This window comes from Mesoplodon bidens (assembly GCF_964165515.1).
Source record: "Mesoplodon bidens genome assembly, chromosome: 12".
In the NCBI taxonomy this organism is placed as follows: Eukaryota; Metazoa; Chordata; class Mammalia; order Artiodactyla; family Ziphiidae; genus Mesoplodon; species Mesoplodon bidens.
The window spans coordinates 27,719,556-27,743,957 of record NC_138168.1 but is presented as its reverse complement, the minus strand read 5'-3'; the positions used below and the strand labels follow the sequence as shown (position 1 = coordinate 27,743,957).

At 37.0% G+C, this 24,402-nt stretch overlaps 1 protein-coding gene across 2 annotated transcripts in view; it reads left to right on the top strand.

The window, feature by feature from the left end:
* The window catches only part of MAP3K7 (mitogen-activated protein kinase kinase kinase 7), a 69,525-nt gene that overhangs the window by 23,027 nt on the left and 22,096 nt on the right, over positions 1 to 24,402 (top strand). Inside the window, exons 6-12 of one of the 2 annotated variants that reach the window (XM_081251313.1) lie at positions 2,613 to 2,737; positions 5,041 to 5,169; positions 7,404 to 7,534; positions 9,115 to 9,196; positions 11,869 to 11,999; positions 12,649 to 12,778; positions 15,361 to 15,441. In XM_081251313.1, coding sequence (XP_081107439.1) covers positions 2,613 to 2,737; positions 5,041 to 5,169; positions 7,404 to 7,534; positions 9,115 to 9,196; positions 11,869 to 11,999; positions 12,649 to 12,778; positions 15,361 to 15,441 — 809 coding nt within the window. The remainder of the gene's footprint in view (positions 1 to 2,612; positions 2,738 to 5,040; positions 5,170 to 7,403; positions 7,535 to 9,114; positions 9,197 to 11,868; positions 12,000 to 12,648; positions 12,779 to 15,360; positions 15,442 to 24,402) is intronic. The other variant, XM_081251314.1, reaches the window with a different exon arrangement.

Genomic DNA, 24,402 nt, shown 5'->3' with positions numbered 1-24,402 from the left:
AGTTGCACTGGGATATGGAAAACCTAAGACTATGAGTACCAGTTCCCTAAGAGAATCTGACAGCTGAGTATAGTAGTTGTTGTAACACTAGCTGCTGTAGCCAACATGAGGCTTATCACAGCAGAAACTTATTTCTGACTCAGGTGAAATCCAGAACATATTCCTGTTTGACAGATGACCTTCCATATGGTCATTCAAGGGCCTAGTTAGGCTTCCTCCATCTTGTACTTCTGCCATCCTCCAGGACTTTGGGGACCTCTGCATTCAGCCAGCAGGTACAGAGAATGAAGCTGATGTATGAGAGGTTTGTGGAGCCAGACCCATGGAGTGACCCATGTCCCTTCTACCCACATACCAGTGGCCACAACTCAATCTTAGCCACACCTACCTGCAAGAGAGGCTGGGAAATGTCTTCTGTTCTCCAGAGGAAGAAGGGATGGATTTGGTGAGCAGCTGGTCAGTCCCAGCCACATCTGCCTGTGGTTTCTACTACTCTTACCACACAGGTAGAACCACTTACTGCCCTTTGCCAGTTAAACATCTTGCAGTCACCACCTGGCTCACAGTCCAGGATCTCAGGATGCTGTGTAGTCCTCTCCAGCAGGTCTGGATGCAGCTCCTCATGGTCTGGAAACAAATGAATTAGAAAGAAAAGTTATCTGTCACCCCCCACTTCACCCTTCCCAGCACACGTACACACACACACAACGGTAGAAGAGAGGCCCATCAGTAAAAGGCTCCATTGGGAAAAGGAAACAACAGAAACATACAGCAGCTACTGGTCTGTAGCAATGAAGTCCTGCATTTTCTGGTCCCTCTGCCCTGGAGTTGTGAGAGGTTTGTCTTTTGATCAGACTCTGATCCTGCCCTAGGAGAGGAACTCCTTCTTCCATTGCTTATGACCCCTAGCTTCACCCTCTTGTAGGCTTCTCCTTGTCCATTCTCTGTAGCAGTGTCAGGAGTAGGTGTTGGGCCATATACTCTCCTCAGAAGCTGTCCAGCTTTCATAGCCTGCTTCCTGCTTCTGCGCATCTGGGGTCCTGAGGGCATTGTATGACAGTCAGAAGCTTCTTTATTCCAGGCCTGTGGTTCCGCTGGCAGTATAATTTCCTCAGACGTGGGCTTTTGATCCCCCGGGTTCCAGTCAGTTCCATGTGCCTGTGACTAATACTACCACAGTTCTTTCTTAGACAAAATCTTGAGCCTGGTTTATTTGATTCCTGGCCTCAGTGCCTTTTCTCAGCTAAATGGAGGCATCTTGAAGCCATGAAGCTGAGATGGGAAGTACTTTTCTCTTCATTTGTTCTTTGCTGCAATGCTGTTAATGGGCCTTTGTGAATCTTATTTCCTGCTGTTTGGAGTCGAAGAAGTCAGCTTTTCCAGTCCTTTAAAGCCACAAATCATCACAGGAGACAAACTTTACCAAATGTTTTGCCACGTCATTACATGGATCTCTCTCTTTCCAGCTTCCGCTTTCAGTGTTCTTGCTGCCTACTGCTAAACCAATACCAAATATATTAGATTTTTGTTATAGCAACACCCATTTCAATACCATTTCTCATATTGGTTACAGTGGCGCTGTTAGATAAGCCCTGAAGTCTCATGGCTTAAAGTACAAAGTTTGTGGGCTTTGCTCGTAAAGTCCAAAGTGAATGTTCCTGATTCACATGGTGGGTCAGGATCCCAGATTCCTTCTGTCTTGTAGTTCAGAATCCTGTGCCTTCAGTGACATACGGGGAAAGGAAAAGGAGTTTATATATGTGAGAGTTCATACGGGCCGGGCTTGGAGGTGAAGTACATCACATTCTATTGACTAGAATTGTCATATAGCCATACGTAATTGCTCAGAAGGCTAAGAAATGTACCCAGAGAAGAAAGGAAATAGGGTCAGTGAACAGCTAACCAGTCTTGCTATGTTAGGCTAAAGACTCATTTCTGCTCACTGCAAAGCAGGTGAGCAAAGCAGGTTTGCAAACTTCAGGACCATCATCCACAGTAAGAAATACTTCACAATCTATCGTGTGTGCATATTAATGTATATAGAACTGAAACTGAACTTTCCTGAAACAATGTTTAATCTTAGTAGTTGTGATGCACTTTGATATTTTCTATTTTATTTTTTAAATGCTGTCATAGTCTACTGAATTGGTTTTGTGATGTAGGTTTCCAGATCTGTGATCTAGAATTTTATGACTAGGTTTCTGCCTGTAGCTTGAAAAACACTGGTTAAGGTTAAGTATAGGGGGCGAACAATTTATGAAAGTATTGATATACATCCACTCCCATTTCAGGACACCATAATGTTCACTTGCTAGATGTTTTTTAAACCCCATGTTTTATTTTGGCCCAGAGAGAAGCATAGTCACGAAAAATTATGGAGATAGAGATGGAGACATCAAAATTTGGGTCTAGCAGTCTCCCTAAGAGAACTAGGTTAAGGTCAATTTTTTGCTGATATTCCTCTGTATTATTAAGCTGTTATAGGTGAGTGGGTAACATTTCACGGAAGTTGAATGGTGACATTTTGCTTAACCTTTTCTGTTTCCACAAATGTCTCTTCTTTTATTGTAGAATCAAATATTGGTCTTATAACCTTTTATTTTTTAAAACAGCTTGCTGCTGGTTGCAGGGGGGACAGTTTTAAAAATCTGTGATTTTGGTACAGCCTGTGACATTCAGACACACATGACCAATAATAAGGGGAGTGCTGCTTGGATGGCACCTGAAGTTTTTGAAGGTAAAATGGCAAAAGCATGATGTGACTGATAATCTGCCTTATTACTCCATGTAAATCCAGTGTGTTTATGGCTTTGCCCTGTTTCCATGGTTTTATTTCTGCATAGTATATAATTATAAGATATATACTAAAGTCTAAGGAGGTATTAAATAAATATAGCCTTAGATCTTGAATCTCACAGCAAGATTTAAGTTGTCTAGCACCCTCTATGAAGTTCAAGCATATGTACGGTTGATCCTCATTCTCAGGTTGCATAACTGCAAAATTGCCTACTTGTATCCTAAAATCAGTACTCATAATTCTTTCATAGTTATTCACAGGCATGCACAAAGCAGGGAAAAATTTAGTCACCCAACATACACCTTCCCAGCTGAGGTCAAACAAGGCAATGCTCTGCCCTGTTGTATCAGTTCTCATATTTTATCACTTTTGTGATGTATTTAGTGCCTCATTTTTTTTCCTTTTTTTGTGCTTTGTGTTGATGATTTCACCATTTAAAATGGCCTCTACGAGTAATATTGAAGTGCTTTCTAGTGTTCCTAAGTATCAGAAGGCTGTGATGTGTCTTACAGAGAAAATACATGTGCTAGCTAATCTTCATTCAGGCATGAATTACAGTGCTGTTGGCCATGAGTTCAATATTAATGAATCAACAATTTATATTAAATGAGGTGTTTTGAACAGAAACACACATAAAACAAGGTTATGTATTGATCAGTTGACTAAAAATGTCAACTGATCAGTATAGGAGCCCAACCCTGTAATTCCCCGAGGAGCAGATTATTCAGTGTTCACTAATTCAAGGTTCACAGCAACTTTGTAGAATAATACTGGGAATAATGAGGATCTACTGTGCTTTGTGTTGGTTTCCTAGCGGTTAAGAATCAGCAGTTTAAAGTTTAAATGAGCGTGCCTTAGAAAGAATGCAAGGACCACAATAAAGATACTAAGGACCTTAAGTAAAGGATAAGCTTATGCTTACTTTGTTTTACGTCTCTGTGTCTTACTGAAGTTCTAAAAGACTGGTCCATAAATTGCATATGAGGTTTCTATATAAAAACATCAACTTATCTTTTAAATGAGAAAAGTTGAACTGAAGATGTGTGATTCATAGGTTAGGAAGTATGAAAGCCCATAAAATTCAGAAACATTTAGTAATCAGATTCTGATTTTGACTTATTTTTGATGAATTTAAAATTTTTTGTTCTTTGTTTTTAGCCACCAAGAGAAAAAAATTTGCTATGCAGCTGATCACTTGAGTGGAGCTATTTTGCCACAAAATTCAGTTAAAAAGTTAGTGGACAAGCAAGTGTTAAATTATATAAAATTAAATAATGCCGCCTGTTTTCAAGTTTGTATACAGAATGCATATAGTTGGCATTGTTTTAAAATTATTTGTTTATTTCATGTGCCTTTCTTTGAGTTAAAATAACACAGTTATTACTGTAGTATGGAGAGCCGTAAGATTTGTTTATACAAAAGAACCCAGAAATAAAAGTTGCTGTTAATTGTTTAGAGCAACAAAGCTCAGACTGTTAGGCTATGTAGATTTCTTCATTTCTGAAAGATGTCAGCACCTGTAGCCCAAATCAGATTGTAAAGTCATTGTAACTCTTACAGTGCACTCCCTAGTGCCTTTGTAAAGTACATGCATAGCTATTGCTGTAATAATTGGTCACTGTTATAGTGGATTGTTTGTGGATTTGGGGGGTTTGTTTGTTTGGCTATTTAACTGTGCTGATTCACCAGCCAACTTAGTAATCATATAAATTTTGCTGCATAATCTGCTTACTGTAAACTTGTATTCATAGTTTTTCCTGCTTACAACTTATTTTTAAGTTTGCAAATTAATAATTTTATCTCACCAGATATTTTGAAAAGAAAATCTTAACACTAGATTAGAAATTTTTTCTGCTTTGATAGTAGTATTATCCATCAAGAGAATGGGAGAAGAACATTTAAGATTAAGAAATTATAGAAAGGAGTGTACAAATGTTTTATACTTTGCCCCAGAGAAAAAGTAAGTCTAAATAAATAAAAGATAAAGTCTGTGTTTCTTGATGAGAAGGTAAAAAATGACCAGCTTTCTAAAGTGGATTTTAGTCCATTATTAATACTTAACTCATTTAAAAAATGTATTTATTGCAAAGACTTGAGGTCTTCAGAAAGAGTAATTTCTCAGCTCTACATGTGGCATTCTCTTGTTTTTGTACATGATGCTCATTCTTAAAATTTATGAAAGCAGTTGCTTCTGTTAGTCATGTGGGAAAAAGTCTTGAAATTTTACTACCTTTTTTTTCTAGGTAGCAATTACAGTGAAAAATGTGATGTCTTCAGCTGGGGTATTATCCTCTGGGAAGTGATAACACGTCGGAAACCCTTTGATGAAATTGGTGGCCCAGCTTTCCGTATCATGTGGGCTGTTCATAATGGTTTGTGAAATTTTTTTCTTCACTATATTTTATATATTTTATTCCTATTTGGAAATTGTTTCTCCCCCAAAGAAGACCATTTATCCCTAATATTAAAATATACAATTTCTTATTACCAGTCTCCAGCCCTCCCCCCTACTCTAAAAACGGGCAAGGGCTGGGAGCAGTCCTGGCTTTGCACAAAGGTGAGAAGGTTTGCTGGCTGTGCTCATTAGGGAAAGGTCATCAGTAGACAGCCAGAGCCAACTACCTCGGTTGGCTCTCTAGAGGGGACAGAGAAGCACTGGACTGGACTCTCTTGGAAAAAATAAAATTTAAAGATTAAATTAAAATCTCTCACATGGTTGAGATAATTAGGGAGCTATTGCCTTTTTCTCCTTAGGAAGCAAGTGTCTCATTGAGGAGAGAAAGCAAAGCATAATACAGTAAGTCCCCTACATACGAACGAGTTACATTCTGAGAGCGCGTTCTTAAGTCCAATTTGTTCATAAGTCCAACAAAGTTATCCTAGGTACCCAACTAACACAGTCAGCTATGTAGTACTGTACTATAATATGTTTATAACACTTTTCACACAAATAATACATAAAAAACACAAAAGGTAAAGAAAACATTTTAAACCTTATAGTACAGTATCTTGAAAAGTACAGTAGTACAGTACAACAGCTGGCATACAGGGGCTGGCATCGAGTGAACAGTCAAGAAGAGTTACTGACTGGAGGAGGGAGAGGAGGTGGGAGATGGTAGAGCTGAAGGATCGTCAGCAATAGGAGACGGAGGGCAAGCTGCAATTTCACTCACGCCTGACGTTGACGGAATGCATGTTCATATCTTTGAAAGTTCACAACTTGAAGGTTCATATGTAGGGGACTTACTGTAGTAAGTGTTGTTACTTAAGCTGTTCATAAAGGCAAAACACAAAGTGCTTCACAGAGTCTTTCTTTTTATCTTCTCATTCATTCTTATGAGGCTAGTACTATTATTGCCTCACTTCACAATTTTATACATTAGGGAACTGAGACCTAGAGTGGTTAAATAACTTGCCCGAGGTCACAAGGTTAGTAAGTGGTGTTGCTGGGATTTAAATCCGGATCTTTCTGGCTCAAATGCCTATATTTTTAAGTTACATTGATTTATGGACACAGTGTCCTTTCATCCCTCCTATTCCTTTTATACCTGTAGTTACAATGTTTCTGACCGCTCATGATATTAGAATATATCCTCATTAATCAAGTTACTTCCCAGGTGCTTTGGGAAAATAAACTTTTCATGAAGGGAAATTGCTTAACCTTCTAACTTTTAACATCACTCTCTGTTGTTTAATTTCTATCACTTGATTATAATTATTCTGATTAATGGCATTTTTAACACACTGTTCCACACATGATAGAAATAAATATCTGCCTCACTATTTTGATCATTCATAGACATGTCAAGCAGTAATCTGAGTAATCTCAAGTGTGTTCACCAGTTTCCTATACTACCTTTCATTGTACTACCTTTATTGTCATTGTAGAGAATGCTAGAGCATTGACCAGGACAGTTTGTTTTCTTTTTCTGTCAGTTGTCAGTAAATAATTGAATGTCCATGAAGTAAGGAATGAAAGAACTAACTTATTTATTGATAAATTTACAAAGATTTCATTATACTTGAGGCCTTCTTTAAGTTAGAGACCTTACTAATGATATTACAGTCTTGTTAATTACACAAAAGTTGGCAGTTTTCAGCTTGTGAAATGATTGATTCACAGCAACCCTAAGACCTGTCTTCCCACAAAAGAGCCATTTGGAGGTCAGTGAGTATAACACCATAGTTGATGACTTTTGACATATGGAAGATGATTTTTCAAACACATTTGAAATTGTTACGATAAATCTGAAAATATAGTTCAAATAAGATTACCTCAAGCCACCATTTTATTCTTAATAAAATACACATTAAGCCATTATTATTTGTTAAAAGTGTTTATAGCAAATGAAATATTATTAACTCTCAGTCATAATGTATATAAAAATTTTAATTTGGCTTCTCAAAAGGTGTAGCTTCTGCTTTATGAAAATATAATGTTAATCCAAAGGACAAAAAAATAAGGTACTTCTAGTCCTCCTAAAAAAATCTTAACTTACAAGATCTGTAAAATAAATAACACTTCAGAAATGCATATTTTAAAAAACTTACACCATTCTTTGAGTAAATACATTCTTTTCTCCCCTCCTCTAATTTTCAATTGTAGGTACTCGACCGCCACTGATCAAAAATTTACCTAAGCCCATTGAGAGCCTGATGACTCGTTGTTGGTCTAAAGATCCTTCTCAGCGCCCTTCAATGGAGGAAATTGTGAAAATAATGACTCACTTGATGCGGGTATAATCCTTCTTTTGAGGGGCTTTGGGTTTAAGGGAATTTTATATATACTGACTTATAATGGGGTTTTAAAGTAAAGGGACAGTATTGTTCTTTTTTTGCTTTATACTTATCTGTATTTTCCACGTTAGAATGGGTGTTCTTTACTCATATAATCAGAGGAGGAAACGTTATTTTGGAAAAAAAAAAAAAAGAACTAGTTCTTTATAATTGAAAGATGGCAAGACTAGGTTTCTGGACCTGCTTTTTCCTTCTGCTTAACTTAGTGGACAGATGTGTTTGTTTCTGGGCCTGTTGCCTTATCTGTAATGTAAGAGAAGTTGAATTAGGTGATCTCTAAAGCCTTTACAGGACTTCGGTATTTTATGGCTCTAATACTTGCTAAGTTTTAAATTTTCTTTAGTAGAGATCTTTATCAAGCAGTCACTTATGTAGTGCAATAGAGAGGTTGCATTCCCAGACACATTTATCTAAGTGATTTTTACCTTTTGGTTTTTCATTGCATATTTTCAGCTTTTCATTTGCCATTAAAAAGTTAAACTTTCTTCTAGGCTCTGTAGAATTTTGGAATTAGAAGGATTGTTTTAAATGATTATTAGAATTTCCTAATCTATAAATCAAACACTTTTAGAATTATTTGAATAATTTTAGGCCTCTGGTTTTTGGTGCACTAACATCTATCAAGTGGTACCTTGACTTTAAAAAGTTTATGTACTTATGAAAGTGCTTAATTTCAGAACAATTTGCTAAGTAGAAGAATCTTTCAATCTCTTTAAATATAGATTAAGTACTTTCCTAAATGGCCAAAAATTTAGTTTTTTCATTTTATTGAAAATAACTTAGGCAAACCAGCTTGAACTAATCTGATTAAAGCTTAACTGCATATTTGGATACTAGCTATATATAGAATCCTAGGACCTGAAGATACATTCATAAGAAGACAGCTCAGATACCTTAAAACTTTGGGTTACATAAATTGTTCACGTTTTAACTGTGCTTTTATGTGCTTTGTCTAATTTGAGAAGAAAACCTTCCTTTTTTTCCCTAAATTCTAATTTTCACCCGACAAATATATCCAGTATTTTATCTCCAGTTCATAGAGGGACATTCATACTCTATCCTTGATATTTAAAATATAGGTTCTAACAAATTATGGCATACCGTTTCCGTTGTCAGACTAAGTCATTTCAACAATTTGGAGATTTACATCACTGCTGTGAGACATAAATATGATTCATATAATTATGAGGAATGATACTACTGTATTTCCTATGTTCCTCTAGAGGAATATTGGCAGTTTTCTTTAAGACTATCTAGACTGTGTAAATAGATATGTAGGTAGATACATGGCATTGATAATAGTGGAAATTCAGAAGAGCAGCACATTGTTGTCTTTGTAAAATCAAAACCTTAGGTATTTACAAATTCAGTGTATCCCTTAGTGAAAATAAAGCAGCAATTTTTGCTACATTCAAATCTCGAAAAGGAAGTAATTCAAATGTGCCTTTCAAGTTAGTTTTCACAAGGTTTAATTTGTATTAAAGACAGTTTCAATTGTTGTTTACTTTTTATATATATAGTACTTTCCAGGCGCAGACGAGCCGTTACAATACCCGTGTCAGTATTCAGATGAAGGGCAGAGCAACTCTGCCGCCAGTACAGGTAAGTGGATAGAGTAGAACAGGAATAACCGAAAGTTTTGTGTCTCTGTTCCCATGAAATTACAATGAAGACGCAATGAATGATGTCCTCATTTGCATTTTAACTGCAGATTGACTGCAGTTTGAATTTCCAGGTGCACCCTTCTTCATGCAGGTACCCAGATTAAAGAGCTGCTGAAGACCTGTTTCCATTCTTGAAATTCTTACGCAGTTATATATAAAAAGATGGGATATCATATTGCTGTGAATGTCATTCTTTATTTGAAAAATAGTTCTTAGATACTGCTAGATCAAATAGTATCAGAAATTATTGTAAATATATATATTATAAATATATATATCATATATATAAATATATATATGTCATATGTATATATATACATACACACATACATACATATATATATAAAACAACGTATTTCCTTTATCGTGAACACCCTACTTTTTGGTCTTTGTAGAACAATCTACAGAGACTCTTATTTAAGAAGCTGTGTTTTAGTTCAGGAGTTCCTCAGCTTCATAGTTTGTGGTCATCAAAAAAGATAGTAGAGGGACTTCCCTGGTGGTCCAGTGGTTAAGAATCCACCTTCCAATGCAGGGGACGCGGGTTCGTTCCCTGGTCAGGGAACTAAGATCCCGCATGCCGTGGGGCAACTCAGCCTGCACGCTCCAGAGCCCAAGAGCCACACCTAGAGAGTCCATGTGCCGCAGCTACTGAGCCTGCGTGCCACAACTAGAGATAAGCCCGAGCGCAGCAGCAAAAGATCCCACATGCCACAACTAAGACCCGACACAGCCAAATAAATAAATAAATGTTTTTTTAAAAAAGCTCCCCCAGCCCACTCTCCCCACTGCCTGTATCTGCCCTACTCTGCACTCTCTTCTGTTCCTGTGGCTGAACTATCCGTGCTCCTAGCCAAAGGCAGACCTGTCTCCTTTGTGCAGCAGATCCCATCTGTTCTTCCTAGCAATTCTTCCCTGTCTCTTACATCATCAGTTTTAGCCTTTCTACTGGGATCATTCCCAGAGCATAGTAGTCACCTCTTGTCCACGGTTTCACTTTCTGTGATTTCAGTTACCCCTAGTCAACCGTGGTCCAGAAATATTAAATGGAAAATTCCAGAACTAAATCGTAAGTTTTAAGTTGCAGCCATCTTGAGTAGCATGATGAAATCTCACTCCATCCCACCTGGGACGTGACTCATCCCTTTGTTCAGTGTATCCTGCCCTCTTGGTTGTCAGATCAGCTGTCGAGGTATCACAGTGCTTGTGTTCAAGGGACCCTTATTTTACTTAACGATGGCCCCAAAGCACAAGAGTAGCGATGCTGGCAATTCGGATATGCCAAAGAGAAGCCATAAAGTGCCTCCTCTAAGTGAAAAGGTGAAAGTTCTCAACTTTAGTAAGGAAAGAAAAACAAAAATCATATGCTGAGGTTGCCAAAGGTCTGCAGTAAGAACTTCTATCTGTGAAATTGTGACAAAGGAAAAAGAAATTTATGCTAGTTTTGCTGTTATACCTCAAACTGCAGAAGTTACAGCCACAGTGCAGGATAAGTGCTTAGTTAGACGGAAAAGGTATTAAATTTGTACAATAAGGTAGTACAATTCGAGAGACCACATTCGTGTAACTTTTATTATGGTATATTATAATTGTTCTGTTTTATTTTTAGCTACTGTTGTTAATCTCTTACTGTGCCTAATTTATAAATTAAACTTTATCATAGTTATATATGTATAAGAGAAAACACAGTATATGAGGGTTCAGTACTATCCAAGTTTGCAGGCATCAACTGGGGATCTTGGAATGTATCCCCCCAGGATAAGGGGGGACTGCTGTAGTCTGTATTTGTATTTCTCTAGCTTCTCTCTTTCCATTCTCTCTTGTGCCCACTCCATTCAGTCTTTTATTATAGCACTACTCCAGAATTGCTCTTGTCAAGGTCACCAGTTATTTTCACATTACTAAAATCTAAATGAATGACTTTTCAGTTCTCATCTTTTTTGATTCTCAGCAGCCTTTGACACAGTTCATTACTCTCTACTTCTTTCAGCACTTTGAGTTGATCTCTAGGATACCATACCAGCCTGGGTTTCATCTTACGTCTCTGGTCACTTGTTCTCATGTTTTCCTATGCTGTTTATTCCTCATCTTCCCAACCTATAAACGTGAGAGTGCTCAGGGCTCAGTTATTTGGCTCTTTGCTTATCTATCTAAATTCATTTCCTTGGTAATCTCATCCAGTGTCATGGCTTTGTATACCATGTATTTGCCAATGTTTTGCTCCATCCCAGACCTGAACTCTACACTCATATATCCAACTACTTGCTTGATATCTACTAGGAACTCAAAATTACCATTTCCTAACTGAGCTCACTTCAAAGTCATTCCTCCCGTGGTCTTCCCCATCTTGATTAATAGCCACTCCATTCTACTAGCTCAGGCTAAGAATCTTAAAGTCATCCTTGAGTATTTGAAGACTGGGCGTTTTGGTTCCCTTTTTGTGCTATCCTTAAATTTCATTTAAAATGGGTTTGTTTGGGTATCTTCATTAGCTTGATTTTATTTCTATTTATGTCTTGCTAGTTTAGAAAAGAATTTAAGTTGCATCTTATTGAATGAAGCATTTGTATTATTCCCAACCTGTAGTCATAAATGTTTCTGCTTTCCTAGGCTCATTCATGGACATCACTTCTACAAATACCAGTAATAAAAGCGACACTAATATGGAGCAAGTTCCTGCCACAAATGATACTATTAAACGCTTAGAATCAAAACTGTTGAAAAACCAGGCAAAACAACAGGTTTGTTTTGTTACTAAAAGTAAAATCTTTTGGTAACCTAACCAGTAGTCATGAGCATTATACTAACAAGTTAATTGTTTGTCCTCTTCCTCTATATAAGTCCTGAATCTTGTTCCTGAAACAGACAGGCAAGCTTAAGAGTAGAGATGTGTAATGATTTTCTCCTAGAATTCACTTTACCAGTCAAATCATTTCCTCTTCTGATGATTGCTTCCTTTGCCACCTGTGCAGCTCCTGCCTTACAGTGATCCCTAACTTGAACGGTTGATGGTTACAAATATAAAATGCGTATTCCTTCCCCAGTTAAAGGAATTGCCCTAGATCTCTCATTTCACATTATCCAGATTTATTATATTTTTGCTATTATTGGTTTTAAAGCATTTTAAAGAGTGACTTTATTCATCTTGTCCGATGCATTTAGGTTAACCAATATTTGGGGCATTTAACTCTAGTGACCAGCCTGTCCTAAAGGCCAGTATCTGCAGCTTGTTCTCCCTCAGCCTTACAGCTCCCTCTCCCTGAAAACTTTTTATTTCTTTCAGAACAGAACCCCTAAGAATCCCAGTTGGTATATTCCTCCTTCTAGGCTGTCCAGGATTTTTAAATATAAAGAGCTTTAGTGATTCAAATTGACCTGTATTTTTAACAGAGCGAATCTGGACGTTTGAGCTTGGGAGCTTCTCGTGGGAGCAGTGTGGAGAGCTTGCCCCCAACCTCTGAAGGCAAGAGGATGAGTGCTGACATGTCTGAAATAGAGGCCAGAATTGCTGCAACCACAGGTAAAAAAAAAAGTCTAACGAGGAGTGAAAATGGTAGTTTCAATTGCTTCAGTAGTGGGAATGTCAGTGGTTTTTTTTTTGTGCGTGTCCTAAATTTTTTTTAAAGTAGGAAGTTAGTTTACAATATACTTCCTATGCTTCTAGCAAAAAGTGTCTCAAATTCCAAATAAGGAAAGCATGATTTGTAAAATTATTTGGATTATAAAATACACCTTCCTAATTACAGATTTTATCAAATGGAATTCAGCTCAAACACGAGCTGAAAATCTAAGTGAGAAATTGAAATTTTGCCAAAACCAGGATGTTTTGGAGGATTTTGAGTGATTCTACTAGAATTTTGTGCTGAACTCAAGTAATAGCAAATGTTTTGAAATTAGCAGGAAAATGTACTCCAGATCCAAATATAATTTGGCCTTACTATCTGCTGCTGCTCCTACTTTCAGTGGCAAAAAGTCGCTAAGTTTATGATTAATTCTTTTAATTATAAAATAAAAGATCGCGGTAATTTTATTTGATCTTGAAAAAGCTAGCATTTATATTCCATTTTGTCAGAAAGACTGGTCAGCACAAAAATAATTACATGTTTTGTTACCTGAGTGAGCTTCTAACCTTTTCTAACCAGGTTCATTTAGTAATGCTGGGTTAAATTGTTTTCTTTCTGATTCCCCCAGGGGTGGAGAGGAACTGATTACAAATACATGTCTATTGTGGAAAATATGGAAATATAAACAAATTAAAATACCAGTCTTCCATAATTGTCCCACTCAGAGATAAACAACATTTTTATGTATTTACCTCTAGTCTTTTAACTACATATGTGTATACAAGTATATTTCCAAGTGTATTAGCTTATTTTTTTTTTAACTTAGCTAACCAGGTTTTTGGGTTTTGTTTGTTTGGTTTTTTGTTTTTGTCCTCTTTTTTTTAGGTCTTTATGGTTTTTTTCTAAATAGAATATTTTCATTTTGTGTGAAGGTCTTTTCAGAAAGAAGTTGTCCAGTGGACCATCCTAACTGTACTTGTCTTCAACTAATTGCTTATTTTATCAGTTAGCATTAGAATCAGTTAGATATTACAGAATATCCAAAATAACAGTGTCTTTAACATATAACCTTTATTTTTCACACACAAACAAATCTGGAGGTAGGCTCCATGATCATTAGGTAACTGGGTTTCTTCTGTCTCTCTGTGTCATCCCCATTGTGTGGCTTTCATCCTGAAGGTTACTTTGTACTCCATAATGGCTATTACAGTTCCAATCATCACATCCACAGTCCTGGCATCAAGAAGCAAGAATTAGGGGAAGGGCTCATGCCCAGGCTTTTTTAAGGAGCTTTCCCAGAAGTCCCTCCTAACAACTCCCACATAGATGTCATTGGCCATAGTGATAAGGTCAGATGGGAAGGAAGAGCCCTGTGGCTCCATGGGAAGGAAGGATCTGCAACCTTTTATCTAGGAGCATTGCTGTCCTGAGTAAAGTTGGGATTCTGTTGCGCTGGTGACCAGGAGTCTCTGCCACACAGATGGGTCTTTAGAAACGATCAAGTTGAATGGAGGTCACCAGCCACTGTCGAGCTTTCCTGGCCTCCATGAGTCACAAGCGTTTCTGTGTGGAGTCGGACTGTCGCAGAGTAGTGTCCAATGAACAGTGTACACAGGAACACATGCTTACACTTCGGCAGCCTTTTTCATTTCAGGAATATCATTCAAGTTAGACCTGCCAAATAGTGATTGCTACCCTAAAACAGGAAATGCTCTGTAATGTAATAACAGTAATTTTATATCTGCTCGTGTCAGTTTTTTAGTCAGGTACTGGTTTATAAGTATTCTTTACAGAAGTGTTATTTCACTAGATTAAAGATAACCACACATTTGAATTACCCTATCCTTTCTCTGCCTAAATGTAAAACAGATGGTTGAACATCCATTGGTGAACTGTCTTACTTTGAAAGGTTCATATTTTCCAGCCTTTCAATACTTTTCAAGTTTAGCAGGAATATACCCTAAACTTTGGAAACTACAATAAATATTCAGTTTACCAGAAGTATGTTTAAATATTTACAATTATAAAAGCATAAACATTTCATACTTTGATTCAGTAATTATCATTTAATCACTGAATTTTACTTTATAGCACACTTCAAGAAGCACCTAATCGGACATACATTCCTGTGTTTGTTCATTTAAAACAAATATGGCAGCTTATTTCTTTTTAACTCCTCTTTTCCTTCCCAGTTTCATCCTAGACCCCCCATTGCACTTCAGTGGTTTCACTTAGGTAGATTATTTCTATGAACATGTTTGAAATCTAGCTTTCTCATTACCCTGCAGCTTTGTTTGTCTCGGCCTTATTTTTTTTTCCTGCTAATTAAAGCCAGTATGTGAAACATCTTGTATTGGTAGTTGTTTGCTCCTTAATCACGCCTTTTCTAAGCATGGATGAAAAGTTAGATAGTTCTGCATGCCATTCTGCATGAAGTGTTATTAACATAACTATTTGAAAAGTATTCCGTTTTTGTTCATCGTTTCCTATTACTATTTGTAGTTGTTTGCATGTATACTGTATATATGTGTTTTTGCAGCCTTTTCCAAGCCTAAACGGGGCCACCGTAAAACTGCTTCATTTGGCAACATTCTGGATGTCCCTGAGATCGTCATATCAGGTATCATAGACCACCTGAGTCGGTCTAATAGCTGTGGAACTGGAATAATGATCCCTGGTACTTAAAAAATGCTTCTTGCTCCAATTTGATAGAACGTGAAAATAGATGCCTTGCATGCAGCCATTAGGGAGACAGATTAAAAACTGTATACGTTTATGTACACTGAAGTGGGCTTGGCAGGAAACCTCACATCTCCAAAACTGAGGATAAAATAGAAGGTAAAGTGAACGTTTTCACGGAAGGGAGCATACCAGTCCAGAATTCTGCCAAGTTCCTCTCATCTTCTAAGTGAGCGGAAGAGCTGAACCCAGACCTTTTTTGCACCCAGCAGAAAGAGGAAACAATCCTTTAAAACTATTTGTTGTCCTTCGCTCCTTTCCTTCCTTCGTTACTACTTTGGGGCTCCCTCTAGGCGTTCTATCCCAGCCTCTTTCTGTTGGGAGCAAGTGAAATAGGAAGTTGAGAAAAGAGTTGCTAAATACCATTTCGCCTTAACCTAGAAAACAGAAATGAAGTAAAACTAAATGAGATTTGCTGTTTTGTTTGGTATCCTGCCAAAGAATTATGGTCAGTTTTGATTCCTGTGTATCAGGAGAATCTTCTTGCAGATTACGTGTTTTCATACCTAACTCACACACGGTACCTCCGTGTCTCATATTGGCAAATTGCTTTTATTTCTTATGGTGATCATTTCACAGATGCATCTAAATCACCATTTTCAATAGAAACTTAAGTGGCATATGTGACCTTCAGTATTGGTTAATATATGTTATCAAAAATCATCATTTATTTACCCTTCTGCTTTAGGTTTTCCTCCACCTCTTCCCCTGAAATTTTGACAGGGAAATATAGTTTTCCCCACACAATCATGGGCGTAGTTAGGTGAATGCCCCAGCACACTGTCCTTTGCCTGTGATTGTGCTTTTAGCATAGTATTAGATTATATCTAAATGCCTAGTAGTTCTTTTCTCCTCCAGTAAACTGAAACATGAGGATAGAGACCATGCCTTTGTGATTTATTATTGATGGCACCAGCAGTATCTGGCTCAGTGCCTCACACATAGTGTTTAGTAAATATGTGCCTATTACATAAATGAACAAACCATTGTTGAGCTCCAGCGGCTAGGAACTATGATACATGTAAAATTTGTATATAACAGATATGTGTAAAATATAAGTTATACAGTTCTTAGGGGCCATTTTGTCTATACAAAACCATTTTATTTCTAGAGTAATTAACTTTTATTCTAGTTATCAAAGTGGTTTACTTTACAACATTTTCACTGTTGCCATTCAGAGAATACCGTTAACCCTTTCTTTACATAGTAATTTTATTTATTGAGTCATGAGCTGCTTTCAAAATTAGCAAAGTACTTAGGAGCATTTTACCTCTACACTGAAAGGTCCCAAGTTTAAGGGAATAATATTCTGATTGAAGAAGTGGCAACATTTAAACATACATACTGCTGAGCTGTGATTATCTTAAACGTTTGAGGGAATCAGGAAAATTTAGGCAGATGGCACAATAATCTTAATCCAGGTCTTATGGGTAAGCATTGAGAACAGATACACCCACACATAGTGGGTGAAATAGCCAATGGTGTACAAGATAACGAGGGAGAGGGAAGAGGAGAAAGAATAATAGTCTCAGTGGTTCTCCTCCAGGGTGCATTTGCCCCCCAGGGGACACTTGGCAACATCTGGAAACATTTTTGATTGTCAAAACTAATAGGTGCTACTGGCATATGGTGGACAGAAGCCAGGGATGCTGCTACACGCTCTGCAACGTCCCGGGCAGCTTCCCACAGCCAAGAATTATCCATCTGGAAGTGTCAGCAGTGCCAAGGTTGAGAAACCCTTGTTAGATGTGCTGTGTGGCCTATAAAGTAGTTTAAAGCACATCATCTTAATTAACCTTCGTAAGTCTTATAACTAGGTTATCAGATAAAATTATAGCCATTTTACAGATGAAAATCTTAGATCTGATGATGTTGAATGGTTTTCCCAGAGTCACACAGCCAGGATCCCATCCTAGATCTTCTGATGCCAAACTACATCCATGTTCTCTTGTTTTGTTTGAGTCAGAGAAGTTAGAATAATTCTGCCTTGCACTTCATTAGGGTTCGTATTAAATTTAAGTGAGCTCTTCAGCCAGGAGACGCTTTTTTATGACATTGGATACTTACGGAGTCAGGAAAGCTTAATTCTGCTCTTAATTGCCAGAGTAACAATGCTGTTCAAGTGGAAATATTATTCAGTAATACATTTTATTAAATATTCTTGTTGGGTTTTTTCCCAGATATTCAAACATTAACCTGATCAGTTTCACTTCTTTAATAAAAGGATGCACGCACTGGAATTGAAACAATTGGACATAAAAGCTAAACATTAATTTGTTCTTAGGTTATATTTTTAAATTAAACATAAAGATATAACCCGTGCTTTGGGAATATCTCAGATGTCTTACATGGCCATTTTAATTGTAAAGGAGGATGAAATTTAATTCCCCCAATTTTTTAATACCTTCTAGAATTTTTTTTCCTCAAGGTTGGTTTCCCTACAAGCTCTGTGGTTATATTACCAGATACTTCTAGATATATCCAAACTGGCATTAATTAGCATTGGATCCCATTTGTAAGCATTTTTTTAAATATAGCTGTACTTTTTATCTTACCTGTTTTGGATAAGTAGTTTCAATAATAATTTCCTTTGGCCAAGTGCAGTATACTGTCTAATGTACCTCTTGGAATAAACAGCCTCTTTTTAATAGGAGTGCTCATTTAAGCATCACATAAATTTTTATGTGTATTTATTGGCAGTGTACAAATGTATCTTTTCTGAAGTGTTTGTTGTTTCTTGCATTTTTTAAAACCTTACCAAGTTTTAAAAGTTTTTAAATGCACACTATTACTCTAAAGATTTTTTTAATACATTTTTATAATGACTAAAATGCCTAACCTAGTCATAGGGTCAGTAAATTTAAATCTTGTGTTTTGCTTGATTTTCAACACTATTATATACTCTGTCACCAACAAATGAGGAAGAACAAGCAACTTACAGCTAACACCAATATTCATCAGTTTAATAGTCTCTCAGGTCGTGCAAAAATGGACCTTTAATACCTCAGGACTTCCTCTGGATCAGACTACACAATTTTTTGTACCCCTTCTACCTTGACCCTGGCTCTAAAGAGGTATTGGCAAACTTTGGTATGGATAACCATTCTTTCCACTTTCCCCTGCCCACAGAGAGTGGCTATAGATCGATCTGGCTTCTTTTTACCAAGCAAGACACATAATTAAGAGCAAATTACCAATAGAGTATGACATCTTGCTAACTCTTCATTTGTGAAGAAGGTCCTGCCCAATAACGGTGTGCTACCTAAGCAAAGTTAATGTAAATGTAGAAGTCTCTTGCCCAGAATTTAAACCATTTGATCTATAGTTTTCTAATCCATTTGTTTATTGAACATAATAAGACTTCCAGGAAAGGAAATAGGCTTTCTTAAATGTTTTCCATTAAAACTTGGAGTTTTAAAAGCATAATCCTTTCTCCTTTTCAACCAGTACATTTTAATTTGTATTACTTTTATTTGAAGAAAAGAGAATGGGTGGCATATTATTGGATTGCTTTAAATGTTTCTATTTTTTTTTCCTTTAAGACTTTAATAAGAACATGGATTTTTGTTTATTCAGTTCTTTTACTTGGATTTTAGAATGCTTTGACCAAAGAGCATTATGTACTGTCTTACGTACTGTTCTTAAGGATTTGATAAAGAAGATTGAATATGCAAATGTTTTGAGTCAATCTTGTTAATATATATAAAATATTTTTGCTCAGGTCCCTGAATTTAATTGATATTTCTTGTTTATAATATTCTTGAAGCTGAAAAGAAACTTTACGAATCCTTATGATTTCAGCTGCATTTAGATCTCTTAACTGAGAAAATTTTAATGACTATTCACTTTTAATTTCAGTCAGGTACATTTAGCTCTATTGTATATTGGGTATTTTCCAAAAGTAAGTGTTAATATATAGTTAAGTAGAATAAGTAGAATATGGAAAGGGCCAAACGTAATATTTAACAGAAAGTAAATGGGTAGTTAGCTTTCTAATACCTATGTGTTGTTTTCCTCCTTCAAAAGTTTCAAATATCTTAGGTAATTTAAATGGGGGGGCCGGGGGTGGAGGGGAGTGGTGAGGACCTTGTAGAATGCTGGGCAGCTGGAGGCTGAGATGCTGTGCAGAGACACCTGGGCACCACTTTACGTTTTCCATCAGGATGGAAATAAAACCTTCTAATACTATATTTGGTTCCAGAACCAGTAGGTACTGTTTGTAAACATTCCTATAACTGTATGTACGTAAATTATTAGTGCAATTCTTCCCCTTTTTAAATAGTGCAGCGCCAATATGAAGAGACATGAGATAAGAAGAACTGAGCTTTTCTAGATCTTCAAGTTCCTACCTTGCACAGTGTCATTAACAGCTGTAAACCTTTATTTAGGGACACTGAGGCCCAAGGAGAGCTCTACTGAGATATACTATTCCTGATTCTGCCAAGGGTAGCCACCGCACCTTCAGCAGAATTCTATATTTGTGGCTAATTAAATAGGGAAGTGCATCTAACCTAACAGTGAATAAATATTGAGGTAGTCTCTTTGCACCATATTGTGGTCTACCAAGAACACTTTTTTTTTAATCTAAGTAATTCAACTCTAACCTAATAAAGTAGGTTTATTAGAAAGCAAAACTCATCAATAATAATTGCTTTCCTTTGGTAGGGGGGAAAATACCCCACCCTAAAGGAGCCTTTATTCTAAAAAACCAGCCAGGTACTTCCCTGGTGGTCCAGGCAGTCCTTGGCCTTCCAATGCAGGGGGTGGAGGTTCGATCTCTGGTCGGGGAGCTAAGATCCCACATGCCTCGCAGCCAAAAAACCAAAACATAAAAAAAAAAACCAGAAGCAGTATTGTAACAGATTCAATAAAAAGACTTTAAAAATGGTCCACATCAAAAAAATCTTAAAAAAAAAAAAAAGAAACCAGCCAGAATTGTTAAAACTAGTAAAGGAATATGAAACTTGTGCCAACTTTAATATATACATATATATTTTTTAACATCTTTATTGCAGTATAATTGCTTTACATTGTTGTGTTAGTTTCTGGTTTATAACAAAGTGAATCAGCTATATGTGTACATATATCCCCATATCCCGTCCCTCTTGTGACTCACTTTGTCCCAGCTTACCCTTCCCCCTCCCCGTGTCCTCACGTCCATTCTCCATGTCTGCGTCTTTATTCCTGTCCTGCCCCTAGGTTCCTCAGAGTCTTTTTTTTTTTTCAGATTCCATATATATGTGTTAGCATACAGTATTCGTTTTTCTCTTCTGACTTACTTCACTCTGTATGACAGACTCTAGGTCCATCCACCTCACTACAAATAACTCAATTTCATTTCTTTTTATGGCTGAGTAATATTCCATTGTACATATGTGCCACATCTTCTTTATCCATTCATCTGTCGATGGACACTTAAGTTGCTTCCATGTCCTGGATATTGTAAATAGAGCTGCAACGAACATTATGATACATGACTCTTTTTGAATTATGGTTTTCTCAGGGTATACGCCCAGTAGTGGGATTTTTGGGTCATATGGTAGTTCTATTTTTAGTTTTTTAAGCAACCTCTATACTGTTCTCCATGGTGGCTGTATCAATTTACATTCCCACCAACAGTGCAAGAGGGTTCCCTTTTCTCCACACCCTCTCCAGCATTTATTGTTTGTAGTATTTTTGATGATGGCCATTCTGACCAGTGTGAGATGACACCTCACTGGAGTTTTGATTTGCATTTCTCTAATGATTAGCGATGTTGAGCATCCTTTCGTGTGTTCATTGGCAGTCTGTATATCTTCTTTGGAGAAATGTCTGTTTAGGTCTTCTGCCCATTTTTGGATTGACTTGGTTGTTTTTTTGATATTGAGCTGCATGAGCTGCTTGTATATTTTGGAGATTAATCCTTTGTCACTTGCTTCATTTGTAAGTATTTTCTCCCATCCTGAGGGTTGTCTTTTTGTCTTGTTTATGGTTTCCTTTGCTGCGCAAAAGCTTTTAAGTTTCATTAGGTCCCATTTGTTTATTTCTTTTTTATTTCCATTTCTCTAGGAGGTGGGTCAAAAAGGATCTTCCTGTGATTTATGTCAAAGTGTGTTCCTTCCTCCTATGTTTTCCTCTAAGAGTTTGATAGTGTCTGGCCTTACATTTAGGTCTTTAATCCATTTTGAGTTTATTTTTGTGTATGGTGTTAGGAAGTGTTCTAATTTCATTCTTTTACATGTAGCTGTCCAGCTTTCCCAGCACCACTTATTGAAGAGACTGTCTTTTCTCCATTGTGTATTCTTGCCTCCTTTATCAAAGATGGGGTGACCATATGTGTGTGGGTTTATCTCTGGGCTTTCTCTCCTGTTCCATTGATCTGTATTTCTGTTTTTGTGCTAGTATCATACTGTATTGATTACTGTAGCTTTGTAGTACAGTCTGAAGTCTGGGAGCCTGATTCCTCCAGCTCCGTTTTTCTTTCTCAAGATTGCTTTGACTATTGGGGGTCTTTTGTGTTTCCATATAAATTGTGAAATTTTTTGTTCTAGTTCTGTGAAAAATGCCATTGGTAGTTTGATAGGGATTGCATTGAATCTGTAGATTGCTTTGGATAGTATAGTCATTTTCACAATGTTGATTCTTCCAATCCAAGAACATGGTATATCTCTCCATCTGTTTGTATCATCTTTAATTTCTTTCATCAGTGTCTAATAATTTTCTGCATACAGGTCTTTTGTCTCCTTAGGTAGGTTTATTCCTAGGAATTTTATTCTTTTTGTTGCAATGGTAAATGGGAGTGTTTCCTTAATTTCTTTTTCAGATTTTTCATCATTCATATATAGGAATGCAAGAGATTTCTGTGCATTACTTTTGTATCCTGCTACTTTACCAAACTCATTGATTAGCTCTGGTAGTTTTCTGGTAGCATCTTTAGGATTCTCTATGTATAGTATCATGTCATCTGCAGACAGTGACAGTTTTACTTCTTTTATTTCTTTTTCTTCTCTGATTGCTGTGGCTAAAACTTCCAAAACTATGTTGAATAATAGTGGTGAGAGTGGGCAACCTTGTCTTGTTCCTGATCTTAGTGGAAACGGTTTCAGTTTTTCACCATTGAGAATGCTGTTGGCTGTGGGTTTGTCATATATGACCTTTATTATGTTGAGGTAGGTTCCCTCTATGCTTATTTTCTGGAGAGTTTTTATCATAAATGGGTGTTGAATTTTGTCAAAAGGTTTTTCTGCATCTATTGAGACTATTATGTGGTTTTTATCCTTCAATTTGTTAATATGGTGTGTCACATTGATTTGCGTATATTGAAGAATCCTTGCATTCCTGGGATAAACCCCACTTGATCATGGTGTATGATCCTTTTAATGTGCTATTGGATTCTGTTTGCTAGTATTTTGTTGAGGATTTTTGTATCTATGTTCATCGGCGATATTGGCCTGTAGTTTTCTTTATTTGTGACATCTTTGTCTGGTTTTGGTATCAGGGTGATGGTGGCCTCACAATGAATTTGGGAGTGTTCCTCTCTCTGCTATATTTTGGAAGAGTTAGAGCAGGATAGGTGTTATCTCTTCTCTAAATGTTTGATAGAATTCACGTGTGAAGCCATCTGGTCCTGGGCTTTTGTTTGTTGGAAGATTTTTAATCACAGTTTCAATTTCAGTGCTTGTGATTGGTCAGTTTATATTTTCTATTTCTTCCTGGTCCAGTCTCGGAAGGTTGTGCTTTTCTGAGAATTTGTTCATTTCTTCCAGGTTGTCCATTTTATTGGCATATAGTTGCTTGTAGTAATCGCTCATGATCCTTTGTATTTATGCAGTGTCAGTTAACATATATTTTTAAATTACATATTCAGTTTACCCTGAAGCAGTAGTATAATCCTGCAGTGTACAGTGCTGTGTGAATTTTTTAAATCTTCTGTATTTTACACATAAGGATAGTGTCCCATAATTTTTAATATTCAAAACTCATGAATATCAGAATTTCCAACATTTTGTTTAAGAGGTGTCTCCAGGAAAATGTGTTGATTTTTACATGAAGAGAGTCTTCAGGAAGTTGAAACATAGAAAAATGTAAGTAGTTAAGGTAAGGAAACCGATAAGAAAAACCTCAAGAGTTACTCTCTGGGACCTAATCCAGCAGTCTCGGGAGGGACTCTATGATGACTTTCAAATACCAGCTCAGGAAATCAGTTGTACTTAAAAAGAGCAGCGTTCTGGGGCTTCCCTGGTGGCGCAGTGGTTGAGAGTCCGCCTGCCGATGCAGGGGACACAGGTTCGTGCCCCGGTCCGGGAAGATCCCACATGCCGCGGAGCGGCTAGGCCCGTGAGCCATGGCCGCTGAGCCTGTGCGTCCAGAGCCTGTGTTCCGCAACAGGAGAGGCCACAACAGTGAGAGGCCCGCGTACCGCAAAAAAAAAAAAAAAAAAAAAAGAGCAGCGTTTTGAAGAGATGGATTTTGTTTTAGTGTGGTAGAAATGATCGACCTATCAGCTGCCATTCCAACCACCCTGTTTGGTGGGGGAGGGGCTTAGGGATATAGTGTATTCCTTTTGTTGCTCTTACTTAGCAAAGTTATTCTTAAAAATATCATTTGTTCCCTACCCGAAGTCGTGAAAGTTCCAGAATTCATTACAGAATAAAATACTTAAGACATCATTTACAGGTTTCATATTCCTTGATTAAGCATCTGTTAACATCATATTGTCCCTCATTTCTACTTCTTTTTTCCCTGTATACTGCCATGTGTAATATAGTTATGCACATATCAAAGAACCCTGAAAAAAGTGTAAAGTTAGTGAGTTTCTAAATTAGTGTTTAGTTACCAAAAAATTCAAAATCAGTCTAAATTT